Source organism: Urocampus carinirostris, chromosome 17 (genome assembly GCF_059441175.1).
Source record: "Urocampus carinirostris isolate Australia breed hairy pipefish chromosome 17, RoL_Ucar_1.0, whole genome shotgun sequence".
Taxonomy (NCBI): domain Eukaryota; kingdom Metazoa; phylum Chordata; class Actinopteri; order Syngnathiformes; family Syngnathidae; genus Urocampus; species Urocampus carinirostris.
In genome coordinates this window covers 28373082-28387600 of record NC_142365.1, presented here as the reverse complement: position 1 = coordinate 28387600, position 14519 = coordinate 28373082, and the positions used below count along the sequence as shown (strand labels likewise).

The 14519-nt window shown below is 39.4% G+C and overlaps 1 protein-coding gene across 1 annotated transcript in view; it reads left to right on the top strand.

Moving 5' to 3' along the window:
• Positions 1-14519, top strand: part of grk6 (G protein-coupled receptor kinase 6) — a 60806-nt gene that overhangs the window by 21873 nt on the left and 24414 nt on the right. Inside the window, exons 4-8 of the mRNA XM_088320463.1 lie at positions 2928-3005; positions 4340-4440; positions 5170-5262; positions 6846-6909; positions 11595-11735. Of these exons, the coding sequence (XP_088176589.1) occupies positions 2928-3005; positions 4340-4440; positions 5170-5262; positions 6846-6909; positions 11595-11735 (477 nt within the window). The remainder of the gene's footprint in view (positions 1-2927; positions 3006-4339; positions 4441-5169; positions 5263-6845; positions 6910-11594; positions 11736-14519) is intronic.

Below are 14519 nucleotides of genomic sequence, written 5' to 3'. Positions count from 1 at the left end.
CCAAAGTCGTTGTGTTCATAATAATGTGCAGCCAATGTCCTCTTATATCCGTGAGGGTAGTAAATCCAGGAGAATAGAAAAAAATGCTTTCTCTATGCTGTCAGCCACGTGCTATACTCATTCATCTTTTAAGCCAATGCCAGCCTGTAAATGATAAAAAGGATCCGCCCCTTGACCTCCGAATAACTTAGCCAATAGTGATCGATTCAACTGATGATTGACACATCTTTTTCGGCCAATTGCAGGCTTTGTTTTGCCGTTTAAGCCAATGCCAGCCTGTAAATGATAAAAAGGACTACTTGGCGTTCGGGGGAAAATCTAGTCGGCGGCTGCAAATTAGTTGGAAAACTTTGCAATTTTAAAATTGATCCATAAATAAGGCGCACTGTATTATAACACATATGATTTTCTACCACAAACTTTTTAAAATATAAATATTATTAACGCTCTTGACTTACAAGTGTAGCGAATATGGGAGGTAAATAAATTATTCTAACAAACAATTTATTGACCAATTGAATAAAGAGGCAAGTTTATTCTTTTCAAAACTCGCCTCGCCTTTTTTGGAGCAACAAATATGTTTTTAGATCATTATGTTAGGAAAATGGATGAAAAACCTTGTTTAGGTCTTCTAAAGGGTGGCTCCACACTAGGTGAATTCTTTTTAGTCAATGTTTGTTTGTATAGTCCTTTTAACAGTTTTGAACATTCAATATACTGTAATCAAGACACAAACACTCTTGGATTTATGGACTTTTTGTTGACTAATCATCTACTGAAGAAGCTCGAATAGAACACAAAACAATAATAAGAAAATAAAACAAAGACAACTAGAATTTGAGAACTAGCACCGTTTGGATAGACAACAAAGTTGGCTTAATTATTACGTTATTTTCAATGTCACACCAATGTTCTGCTTCGATGAAGATGACGGCCCAGTCTTTATGTCCTCGGCTGTAAAGCAATGGTGAATCCTGGTAGGCCTGGTACGAGGACCACAGCATGAGGGGTGTTGAGGCAAAAGTTAACTGCTGGTGGCTTGAGGTTTCTCTAAAGTCGCTGGCTTTCTCCCACCGGTTTGGCCGCTAGCTTGGTCAAGCCTGGCTGCTGACTTGGCAAGGTTCTCTGGCTGCTTGTTGAGCTGAGACTTGGTCAGGACCAGCCAGGGTTTAGTCCATTTCTTCTTGTTAGGATATGCCCTCTTGCCTTCTGGCTGGCCAAATTCAGACTGGGCTTCTTACTGGCCAAATTCAGACTGGGCTTCTTACTGGCCAAATTCAGACTGGGTCTCTTACTGGCCAAATTCAGACTGGGCTTTTTACTGGCCAAATTCAGACTGGGTTTCTTACTGGCCAAATTCAGATTGGGTTTCTTACTGGCCAAATTCAGACTGGGCTTCTTGCTGGTCAAATTCAGACTGCACTTGCGATTTGAGACGTGTACCAGCTCTCGGTTCGGGTTTCCTGAGAGGGGCGAATTGGTGCAAATAATCAACCCACCCGATAATCTGTTGAGTTCTAGTTAGTAGTGTTAATTTTATTTCTCATATCCAGAAATTGTTACCCCTAATAACTGCTAGTGTTACTGTCATATTTCTAGACTGTTTTCTAGTTGTGGTAGACCAGCTTCCTAGCGACTTTGTTTAGCACTGGCGAAACCCGCAAGTTTGACCCCCCTATCCATTTGAGCTGCGTCATGACTATTAGTTAGTTATGATTATGTGTGCAGTACCCTATTTTTAAATGATTAACAAATATAAATGCATCCATCTAACTATTTAATAATGGATGGATATTTTATAATTAGCCAACATTTTTGTTGAAATGATAGACCGGAGGCATCGGAGCGGCTCCAGCCTGACTGATTGCTTTAAGGGCTCCCAGCAGCTTTCAATAATATCTGCTCGAACGTTCTCTTGACCGCTTCCTGCCCGCTTGAAGATGGAGATGGAGAAAAGAGAATTAAAGCAGCTTCTCGGTTGTCACTTAGCATCCTAGCTCGTTAGGCCGCGCAGAGGAAGCACTTTGCCAGCTTCCAGGCAAGCCTTACTTTATTAGCTCTAGATGCTTTCAGTTTTTTTGCTTCATAAATAAAACAAACGTTCCAGCCTGATTTCTTCCATTGGCTGGCATCTTTTTAATTATACAGGTTTAAAAAACCTTGGCGGGGACCAATCAAATCCTGGTGGGTCATTAGTGTTTTTATATGGTATGGAAAACACTGTGGTCCCTAAAACACGGAAAAACAGGCTAAGAGACTGTCTCTTCCCCAGGGCCATCACCACTCTTCTTCTTTTAATTGCACTATTCTCACGATGCACTATTTTTTTAGTTGCGCTATTATTATAAATCGGGCAGCTCTCCAAGTACTACCTTGTAAATATTTTTCGCAATTTATTCTGACATCTTTTTTTCTCTTTAACATCTTTATTACATGTTTACTCTGGAGTGCAGTGTCTAATCCCGTTGCATACAATGTTTCAACACGTTGAGACTATTACCAGATATTGTCGTTGATCCATCATATAAATGCATTTGGAAATGTAATCCTCCAACATGCGACTGTACTGTCAGCCATCGTATGAGTCTTTGTTTATGTTGAGCAGGGAAAACTTGGAAGTAGTATTTTGCTACACTTTTGAACTAAAGCTCAAATAAACACAACATATTTATGTAAAACACTTCTTAATGAACTTACATCCGTTTTTTAGCATTGTAATATATTTTAAACATGGTACAATACTTCTTTACATACTTCTTATGGGCAACACTTTCCCTGCCTGGCCGATTAGGCCACTCTAACTAAACCTTGCAAGTGGGCAACACACTATCAATATCTGTATTCAGTTATTTGCTACTGTATTTATTTATCTACTATTTGTATTTATCTTGCATCAGTCACATTACGTGGACACATGTTCCCTGCAGGTAGAATACGAGGTGGCGTCGGATGAGAAGAGGAAGGAATGTGGTCAAGAACTCATCGACATATTCTTCAATCCAAAGGTCCACCCCCAAAATCATCTCACAATTTTACTTTAGATTTGCGCCAAGCAGGGCTTTCTCATGTTGGATTGGTCCACTTTTGTCAAACGGATTACAATGACACTAGGGATCGACTGATATGGGTTTTTCAGGCCCGCTACTGATTATGAGTATCAAGAATGGGCCCGATAACTGATATTTGGAGCCGATATTAGTTTGCTGTAAAAACTTAAAATGCATAAAGAAACAAGGAATATTTACAGTAAATAAATTTGAATGTTAACACATCTGACATGACTAATATTGCACCTAAACCAAAAATTAACTGTGCAGGAAATCAAACTAGCCTTAGTAGCAACTCGTATAAAGGTACATAAAAACTTAAATAGATGTCAGTTTTTTTTTCAATAAATAGATGAAAAAGTAAATACAACCAACATGACTTAAACTAACTTAAAACAAAAAGAGCATCAACATTTCAACAAAGCTGATGGATTAAAAGTGAGGACTCTCCTGTTTTAGAGCCAGATTGATTAACTATGTTATGATAAGAGCTAATCACTTTTACTTTAGTGTGCTTTTTATGCTCTCTCAATCCCAAATACACACGCTTGATTAACGCACTAATGTTATGATAAGAGCTAATCTATCAGTCCCACCTGAAAGTGCCTCTCTAAAACAAGTTAACCATACTTTTATCGCAAACACGCATTTATATCACTGATACAGGCATGTCGGGACGAGTTAGCTGAGGTAACTTGACCAATCAGAATTCGGGGTGAGTAACAAAGAGGGAGGAGCAGGGGAGAGGTGTAGGGGAGAGGGAGAGAGTCTCGGATGCATCTGAGATTTAAAAATTGGCCATTCGAATGAATAAAAGTGCCAATACCAATGTCCCTCAAATTCCCGAATGTTGGCACCGATAACCAGGCCGCCCGATAATCGGTTGACCTCTAAATAACACCCATCCATTTCGATATGAAGTCCCCCCCCCCCTCCTGTGGATTCATAATTTATTCATCAATGTTCAACCACAATAGACAGACATAAAAAATACATAATGAGATTTGTTTGCACCCAAAAGCCACATTGACCCTTGCACTAATGCTGGAGGAAATTGCGTGTGGTTAAAAGAATGTTTTTGTTAACTCACTTCCTGAGCAGATATTGGCAACCCAATGTTGGTGAGAAATAGGTCAGAATAATGTTTCAAAGCATCGTTGGAAAAAAGCAACATGAAGACTTTATTTGCACAAATGTTTTATTCTTAACTGTGGAACACTTGCCCCCGAAAATAATGAATAAGGTTCGCTGTGTGTTTGGACATCTCCTCTTGTGAACTTTGTGCATGACAGTCTGAGGACTGTGTGCCTGAGGTGGACGAGAGCACCGTTGCACGATGTGCGGAGCGTCTGCAAAAGGAGGCCTGCAAAGAGATCTTCAAGGACTCTACCAAGTAAGGGCGCACTTTAGCCACTTTTAGAATTAGTAATACCATTTTTCAATAGCAGGTGACACTCAGTTTGAAATTGATGGTGGCCCAATACACTCATAAAGATTTGGTTTTTGAAGCCACTGGGTGGAAATTTATTAGAGAGAATCTGTATGCAGGACTGTTCCCCAAACAACACGTTTACTTTAATGGGAAAATTATTTAATCAATACATATCCCTGAATGTTTTCATTACTATCAAAAACTTTGTGGTCTCTGTGGGGAGACTTGGGTACGTCCAGGAACTGTCCATCAGAGGGTGCAGTCATTCCACCCATCACAAAGGCCTGAGTTCTTTAAACTGGGGTGAAATGCAAATGTTCAGTTTTGTCTGTGGTCCTTACAAAACGAAAATGTACGTAGCCCGATAGTCCAGTGGAAATGACAAGGATTGTCTTTGAATAGAAATAAGGGGAAGGACTTTGGGTCAGTGGCCAACATGAAAATGGACAAAAAGAAGGATGTGGTAGTTTGTTGTTGAGCTGGGCCTATTCGCTCTACACATGTTATAACCATCGTGAAAAAAATTAAAAACGGAACTGCTCAAACGCGGCAGAAGTAACTCCAAATCTGAGAAATAATTTTAGAGGATAATCAAACTGCCAAAGTTCCACCTTTTTATTTATGTCAACACATAAAACCTCATACTTTTGATTGTGTTTGGCATAAATACTGGCTGTTCTTTACTTGCAGGTTAATCCACGAATACCTGAGCTCAGCACCATTCTCAGACTACATTGACAGCATGTACTACAACAGGTTCCTCCAGTGGAAATGGCTAGAAAGGTAATATCTATGTCTTATTTTAACTTACACAGCACAACTCAGGCAATACAAATGAAATAAATTAATAAAAGTGACTTTCACAACAACTCAGCATGTGTGTAATGATTGCATCATGTTGGAGGTTTTGAGGTGATTGTATTAAGGGGAAGTGAGACAAGAAGGTGCCTCAAGCGGGCCTGTAAGAGCATGTCCTACACGTCAGTGAGTGCAATAGTATGTAGTTTGCTAGAATCTGCATCCCTATCACTTTACAGAAAACCGATACAACATTTCTGTTTAACCCCTTAATGTTCCTGTAAAATTCGATTAATATCCCAACCCAAGACATACCCAGAGTAAATATAATGCTGCTTTTGAACCGTTTGGAGAATATGTACGGTTTTGGTCTCTTTTGAAAAGTAACAGGTTGTCCCAAACTGAAATAATCCCTGCAAGTCCTACTATCATTGAGTAAAAGATTTTTGCAATCACATGCCTGTGAAAGAGTGTAGCATGGGCATTTACCTGGAAAACAGCCGGGAAAATAGCATGAAGCCTTACCTGGTCCCAGGTCAAATTTGTTCACATTCTGAAAAAGTAAACATTGTATTTTAACGTTTCTAAGATATGTCAGAGCATTTCCAAAAGTGACCTATTGGAGACTTATCAGTTTACAGCTCTAAAACCTATGCGATCATTTGTTTTAGACATTGTTTGACTTTTCTTTCCACTAGTCATTTAATGGTTGGGCACAGTTGCGGGTGATAATCGCATGTAAAAATGCATCCTGGGTTGCATTAACGCATTTTTATATTCGGCTCTGATTTGAAGACAGCTCATAAAATTGCATAAAAATAAGTAGGGAATTTTACTGGCTAACGTGTCAATCCTCATTTGAACCGGTCACATTCGGCTAAAGATTTTTGAATTCGCAGTAGGTTTTGTTGTTTTTTTGCAATACAGGCCCTTATCGGTTGTCACAAGCTAAGGATCATGAAAAAAGCTTGCAATTGGCCGAGAGTGGTGTAAATCAAAAGTTCAGAGGCTAACGGCCATATTGGAAATCATCTGACAGGTCTGTTTATTTTTAAAGGGATCATGAAGCGAAACAACCTAATTACAACAAGGATCGTCAAACAATGCAGGACAGCTTTTAGGCGTTTTTTGTATTTTTTTATCTGTCGCCATTGTTGTGTGCTTTGGAGTAAATATTTAACACGGTTGGATTTGCTGGACTCTCGTGGATATAATCAGACCATGTTTGTGTTTAATGAGTGGAATATCACAGCACTTTTGGGTGAGATATACTGGCTCTTGGGCTTTGTGGGTGCCTTGGTTAAGACTGATCGTGATGTTTCTGTGATTAGAACCAATGGTCAGCATGTCTTGAATCCCAAGAGTTTAAGCTTTCCAATGGTATGTGGCATGACGGATTTCAGTGACTAGTGGCATTGTGAAACCATGACCTTGTTTATCAACGGGCTGTCAGAACGTAAAGGGATTAAAGAAATGACTGTTATTCTGTTTGTGTATATTTACTGGACATACATTCTTTTAGCATGACATGTGATAAGTATCTTGACTTTGCATTCTTTTTTTTCCAGACAACCAGTGACAAAGAATACATTCAGGCAATACAGAGTTTTAGGGAAAGGCGGATTTGGAGAGGTAAGTAGTTGCATTTGTAAAAGAAAAACAACAGCAAAAACTTTTAAAAGAGACCGTGTGTTATTTGACTACTAGAAATCACCGTATCTTGTTGTGCAACTAAAAACGAGTGCTAAAAAGCACAAGGATGAATACAAACTACAGTAACTCAAAATGACCAAACCGTGCCATTTTTGTTCTCATTTTTTGCCAAGGCCTTTCACAAGGTTTTTAGTATTTCAAGCAGAAAGGTGGTAGACAAATATATCAGCTGGGTGAGGCTTGTGTTATGTAATATAAATATGAATATCTCCACCTACAAGTATTTGAAGGTGCTGTACTGAATTTGAAACTTGCTGACACCATCTTCTGGCTTGTGTTATCATTGCAGCCGCTGTCAAGCTCCTTAAATTTCACGTGCAAGTACCTGCATCTCTTAGAGGCTCTGGAAAAAACTCTTCTTTTCTCATTTTTAGGGGGTTTAGGTTGGCGTTTGGACTGTACTTGAAACAGGACTTTTCTTCCTTTCACCATTTTCATGCTACACTAACATAAACTGATGAGCATAAAAAAATCAATATTGAGTTTGTTTTTTTAGGTTTTTTTTCACCAGCAGACTTCAAATTATACACACAGTCTCTTTAAAGCAGGTATTTCCAGCCTAGTTTACTCGGCGGCGGGAGGCTAGTGTCTGGGTGAGGTTGCAAGGCTTAGGGTTTTTCCCAAGAGATGCTCTAATAAAAACGTTTGACTGTTCTCATTTTTTTCCCACACAAAAGATCTATTAATAAAAAAAAATCCAGAGTTAAAATGCATAAGAAAATTAACAAATGAAGAGTAATAAAAAGAAAGTATTACAAATACAGAAACTAATACAAATTTAAGAAACCTAGTGTTTTTGTAGAAAAATCTATTACTAAAGTTCTCCTGAAATATATGTGTGTATTAACATTTTTTAACCTTCTGAACATCAATGGAACGTTTAACATGAACTGTTCTGCACATGGCTTCCTGCAGAAACAATTTTTTGTATTATAGTATGGACGGCACGGCGACTGGGTGGTTAGCGCGCAGCCCCAGGGTGCGGACGTACCGGGTTCAAGTCCAGCTTTGCAGCCTCACCGTGTGGAGTTTGCATGTTCTCCCTGTGCCCGCGTGGGTTTCCTACGAGCACCACGGTTTCCTCCCACATTCCCAAAAACACGCATGTCTGAATTATTGGCTTTTCCAAATTGTCCCTAGGTCTGAATGAGCGATTGGGTTGTACAGTATGCCCTGCGACTGGCTGGCAACCAGTTCAGGGTATCCCCTGTCCACTACCTAAAGATGGCTGGGATGGGCTCCAGCACACCCCACTACCCTACTGTAGATAAGCGGTGCAGAAAACGAATGGATTAAATTGTCTCTGCATCGTACTTATTGAAAAAGGCAGCCTCTATTTTGCTCCAGCTTATGCTTACTACGGGAGCGGCCAGCGAAGTGCAGACTTTCAAATTTCATGTTTAAAACACACCGCCGATGGAATTCTCATTTTGCAAGCTAATATTTCTATCTTCGCCTGCGTAATTGCTGCCGTATTTGTGAATAAACTGTAAAACTTAGTTACAATCACAAAAATAAAATGCTAACGGTTTTAGCACGATTATCAAGCGCAAACATGCAGAATCATGGATTGAATTCTGGAAAGAGAAGTCTAACATTTACAACTCTTTTACAATGTCTAACAACTGGACAAAGTAAAATACATAAGGTTTTAGGGCTGCAAACTGGTCATCTCCAAATGGTCACTTTTGAAAATGCGTTGATATACCTTTCAGAAAAATGTGTAAAATACAATGTTTAGTTTTTAATATTGTAATCAAATTTGACCTTGAACAAGGTAAGGCTTAATGCTATTGTTCCAGCTGTTTTCCAGCCAAGATGCTAATGCTACACACTTTGCAGGCATGTGATTTCAAAAGAAATTCAGGCAAGAATAAAAACATTGTATTTCTCCAGTGACAATACAGATAGCATATTCATCATTTTACATTGTAAATATGATTTATAGGCAGCACGGCGGCGCAGCGGTTAGCGCGTGTGCGGCACAGTTTTGAGGTCATGGGATCAGACCTCCTGTGTGGGGTTTGCATGTTCTCCCCGTGCTTGTGTGGGTTTCCTCTGGGCTCTCAGGTTTCATCCCACATTCCAAAAACATGCATGTCAGGTTAAGTGGCCGGTCCAAATTGTCCTTAGGTGGGAATGAGCGAGCGAATTGTCTGTCTACGTGTGCCTTGCGACTGGCTGGCAATCAGTTCAGGGTGTCCCCTGCCCACTACCCGAAGATAGCTGGGATGGGCTCCAGTACCCCTGCGACCCTTTTGAGGATAAGCGGTGCAGATAACTTTGTTTGATTAGTATAAATCATATTCCATCCGTTATCTAATTAAAGTTAACAGAAAAAAACATATAAACTAAAACAAGCATCATGTTTAATGTAGTTAAATATGTGAATACATACTGTACTTTGAAAAAAACCCTTCTTACTCTATTTTTTTTTTAAAAAGGAGCACTTTTGTATTTCCATCAATCAGAGCTTCTTTTCATGGTAATTTTCTTATCATGAAAGATAATGATCTTAGTGTGGCAAATCATTTGCCCTAAAGTGTTTGACCTCATAGCAGGTTTTCTGCCTTTGGTTTTTCTTTTTTTACTATCTTTAAACACGTGAGATAGTCTACAAAGGATACATTATTCTACTTTTCCTCTCACAATACTGAAGTCTCAGCCTGTGAATGGATGGCTATTTACAGGCAAGCCAGCCCCACCACATCCCACTTTTCACTTTTATTGACATTTACGCACACATTCTGTAAGAGTAAATAAAATGAATGTGTCAGGGGTTGTCTTCCTTTGCACCTTAGGGTGAATTGCTGCCTGCTTGAGTGGATTTGTAGTGAGAGAAGCGGGATACGATTATGATTTTTCTTTGTTATTTTGTCATTTTAAAACTTGACAAAAAATTCAATGTAACATTCAAGAGTTGAATTTAAAGTAGTAAAAGGTGATGGTGTTTCTTTAAGGCTTATACTCTGTCAATTGCAATTTGTATTTTGGTAACGTCATTAAAATCAATTAAAACTAGTCATACCTAAGACTTATAACATTGGTAAAATGGCGGCGCCCTCTGTTGGCTGCGGCTGCATCGGCTCGCTACAACGGGTCAGGTGTATCGACATTTCGTTCTGTGTACATTGTTACAAAGAATGACAATACAAAGGAAATTATTATTATTATTAGACCATCACTTGCGTTGTGACGCAAAGCTATTTTGGGTGGCACTTCCCTTTTTGGCACGGGCATTCACCTCTCAATTGACCTACCGGATTGCTTGTAAAATACTGTAATATTGTCAAAACTTTTGGTCTGAGAGAGTAAAATGTCTTTCTGGGAAATCTGCTGTGTCATCAAACCCAAAAATGTTAAGTCAGCCATTTGGGAAGTTTTCACATCTGGGGTCACCTATCTGACTGCCTGTAAACTATAGTGCTGATATCCAATGTTGTTTTGGCCTGGGACAGTGGAATGTCTTTCTGGAAAAACTGCAAACTCAACAAAAAAGTGCTATGTCAGTTATTTGTATTTTCTATTTTTTCATTTTCACCATTAGAGTTATTAAATGATCGTTTTGTGAAAGATTGTGATCCTGGCCAAACTTGTTCTGGCCTGGTAGAGTAGAATGCCAATTCAGGGCAGGTCATAGCTAATCTCCTTCCCCTTTTCCTGGGTGGATAGCCACAGAAACAAACAAACAGATGTACATACTTAGATCCCAAACTAAAACAATTATCACCACTCTAGCTTTGCTCGCAGTTGATAATAATTCCCCCATGGGCTTAAAGAAATTTGGAGATTTTATTTTTTGAGAAAATTGTCCAGCCTTGTGAGCAGTGAATCCGGTGATAGGAACAGGTGGGCACAGTGGCCCGAGTCAGTTAAGCTACAGTAATTCTGGAATGAGAAGTGGGATACATTTTTCAATGTCCGACGCTCCTAAGGCCGCATCTGACTTTGATATAATTATAAATGTAAACGGTCTGCATTTGTATTGTGTTTCTCAACTCAATGTAAACCTCCCAAAGGGCTTTACAATGTGCTTCACACTTACTAATTCACACACACTACCACACCGATAGAAGCCTCAGCCATGCAAGGCAACTCCCTGCTCATCAATTTCTGTGGAATTCAAAATTCTGCTCTTTAATTAATTTCCTCGAACATGATTTTAAATAGAATAAATTGAACCGCAGTTCTATGTCACTTTTTCTTACAATTCAATCATTACCTATGAGTACTGAGAGGTGGGATACATAGTTTGACTTGTCCCTAAAAAGTGCTTAATTGAGGGAGAAGAGTTGTTTCAGGCGCTTGTTGGTTGTTTTCATTTATTCTAGGATAAAAATAGTGAAAGTAGGAAAAGGACTGTTTAAAATCCAGTCCAAACGCCAACAGAACCTCACAAAAGATGAAAAAGGAAAAATCAATTCAAGCACATCTAGGAAAAACATTCATGTGCACGTGGCACACAAGCAGCTTGACAGAGGCTGGCAATGATGATTTAATCAGAAAATGGCGTCAGCAATTAGAATATTTTTAATTTACAGACACCACCTTTATTGTTACAATGGCTGACAATAATATACATTTTTTATTTTATTTTTCCCCAGGTGTGCGCGTGCCAGGTGCGGGCCACTGGGAAAATGTACGCATGCAAGAAGCTGGAGAAAAAACGAATCAAGAAGCGCAAAGGCGAGTCCATGGCTCTCAACGAGAAGCAAATCCTGGAGAAAGTCAACAGCAGATTTGTGGTGAGCCGGTGGATTATGTTCATATTGATATGAGTTGATGTTTTTATCAGATTTAGAATTGTTTTGATTGTTATTAATGGCAATGTAGTGAACATTGTTCGCGTCGATATCAGACGTGTCACCCCTGAATAAATATGTAATTAAATACTTAAAGGAGAAAAATAAGATTAAAAAGAATGTTGGGATAAATCAAGGTTCACGGAACCCTTAACCACCTGGTTCGTCGGGGCACCATTTCATGTGGTGTGTTTTGGGCAAGAACAGCCTGGCAGCACCCTCTCCAAGTAGTTTTTTTTTTGGGGTAGGCGTTTGCGCCCCACATGAAACAGGTTACCATTAGCATGAGAAGCCTTAGCACCTGAAGAGATGTTAAGGAACCGAAAGAGCTGGTTCTTTTTCGTGAGCCAAGCCAAAAAAAATGTTTTTTATAATAGAATTGAATAGAATAGAATATACCTTTATTGTCATTGTTACAACATGGGTTGAATATATTGTGACAACGAAATTGGACGTGGCACTCCAGTACTACATTTTACAGTGAGGATAAAGAAAACAAAGAGATAAAGGAACAAAGAAGATGTTTGTACTGTCCTTGATTGCATAGGCTTTGTTTTCCTCCGGAGGGGGGTGTATGAGGGGGTGAGGGACAGACAGAGATGGCCGGATCCAAATAGATGTTTGATCTTACTGTACACACAGTCCAGTGTTTTTTCCCCTAATTGCTCAGTCCACGTATTGAATGAATTTGGGAAGTACAGTCCTTAAGCATGCCCGATTAAAGTCGCTGGCGACGATAAAAGCTCCGTCGGGGTGTGCGAGCTGCTGTTTATTGATAGCAACGGGCAGGAGATTTAGCGCAATGCTAACGTTAGCATCCGGTGGTACTTTAGCATCCGGTGAATTGTAAACAGCAACCACAATGACCACAGTTAGCCTAGTCTCGGTGGATAGAAGGGTATTCACGATACTGCTTGAAACTATATCGAGTGAGCAGTGTGTGTCAATGATTCGGCTGTTATTGTAGCGCATAGTCCCCCACCCCTGTTTTTACTGGAGTCTCCGTCTCGTTCGTGCCGGTGAAGCGTGCGTCCTGCTAGTTGGACTGCGGCATCGGGGAAGCCAAGACTCCGTCATGACGAAAAAACTCAAATTTCGGACGAAGCTGTTGGTGGCAATCCGCAGCTCAATTTCACTCATTTTGTGGACAATGGATCTGGCGTTGGTCAGGGACATGCTTGAGAGTGCTGGTCTGTGTGGTCGCCTTCTTAGCCTAGGCCCGACCGGCAGCCTTTTTTTTTGTTCCGTCGTTGTTGGCAGGCAGATCACCCAGGGAGATCTGGTAGTCTCTGTATATCCCTCGGAATGTTGTGGATGTTATTGTAGTTGTGAAAGGAGTCGAAGGGAAAACATGAGGGATAAAAGAACACTGAAAAACAAAAGACGAACTGGAGCCCTTGAAGCCGCTGCACTCGCGCGCGCCGCCTTCTTGGATATATAGTCGTTATTACCATCTCTTCAAGTAAACTTCAATCAAAGATGTCACAGAGGTATTTTGTATTTGCTCAGAAAATGTAAAATTTCAAAGTAACGGAAAACTTTCCGCTCTCGAGTAACAAGATACTTTTACGATAGAGTTACTGAGTTACTAACTCAATTACCTTTTGGAAGTAGTAGTGAGTAACTAACTATAACTACTTTTTTAAAGTACCGTGCCCAACACTGCTCATAAATACCACCTTTTGTCATGGTTGAGCTCCGGCTCATCTCTGACAAGCATTGACGGGCAGCGGCGTGTAACAATGCTGATATAAGACCCTACATTACTGTGGAAAAAATGATTTGGTTCAGAAATGTTGAGTATCACCTCGCACAATATTGTATCCCTTGTGGCTTTTATATTTTATATACTTTGTTTAAAGAAGTTTCTGGCGATAATATTTTTGACTGATTAATAGGTCAAAGGCTATTTGTCCCGTAAAGGACTTTGTGTTTGTTAAAAAAAAAGATTTATATTAAGCTATATAAATACACAAGTAATATGATTTATCAGTGTTGTTTTCAGGAAGTGGTTTAACACACAAAAGGTTCACGGGGTAGACACGATGAGGGAAAAACTAGGAAAAACACATTAGTTATTTTTCAGAAGATATTTATATGATATCCTTAAAGAATACGGTGCTGTACAAAACTGTCCACATGACAGGGGAAAGTCCACTGAGGGAAAAGTAAACAGATCGACAGTCGATTAAATCAAATATAGTTATTGCCTAGAAAATACTTACCAACACTTACTTTTAAATAATTTTTGTTCTTTGATTGTTAAAAAAATATGTTCAGAAGTCGGCGTTGAATAAAAATTATCCGGGAAAAGACAATCAACTAGATACAGATTAGCAAATATTTACAAGGTAGTCCCTGTAGACTGGCCTATGTTGTAAGTGCATCAAAATAATAGCGCAACTAAAAAAAGTGCAATGACATTAGCAGCTACATATTTTCAAAGTAAGAGTAGAAAAATTAAATGGTTATACATTTTTCTATATTTAGGCAATATAAATATTCTTTTCACAGTCTTGCGTTCTTGTTTAGGGTGGTGATAGCCCTGGGGAAGAAATTGTCTCTGAGCTTTTTCATTTTTTTTTCAAGGCTTCTACATGTGTGTTAAGTGGTGAAGGAGACTCGGGTGTTGTTTTTTACAATATGTCTTTATTGGACACTCGTACCATGGATCACCAGTTGGGCACGCTTTAGAGAAGTGGGCCTGACTATAATATGATTGCTTCC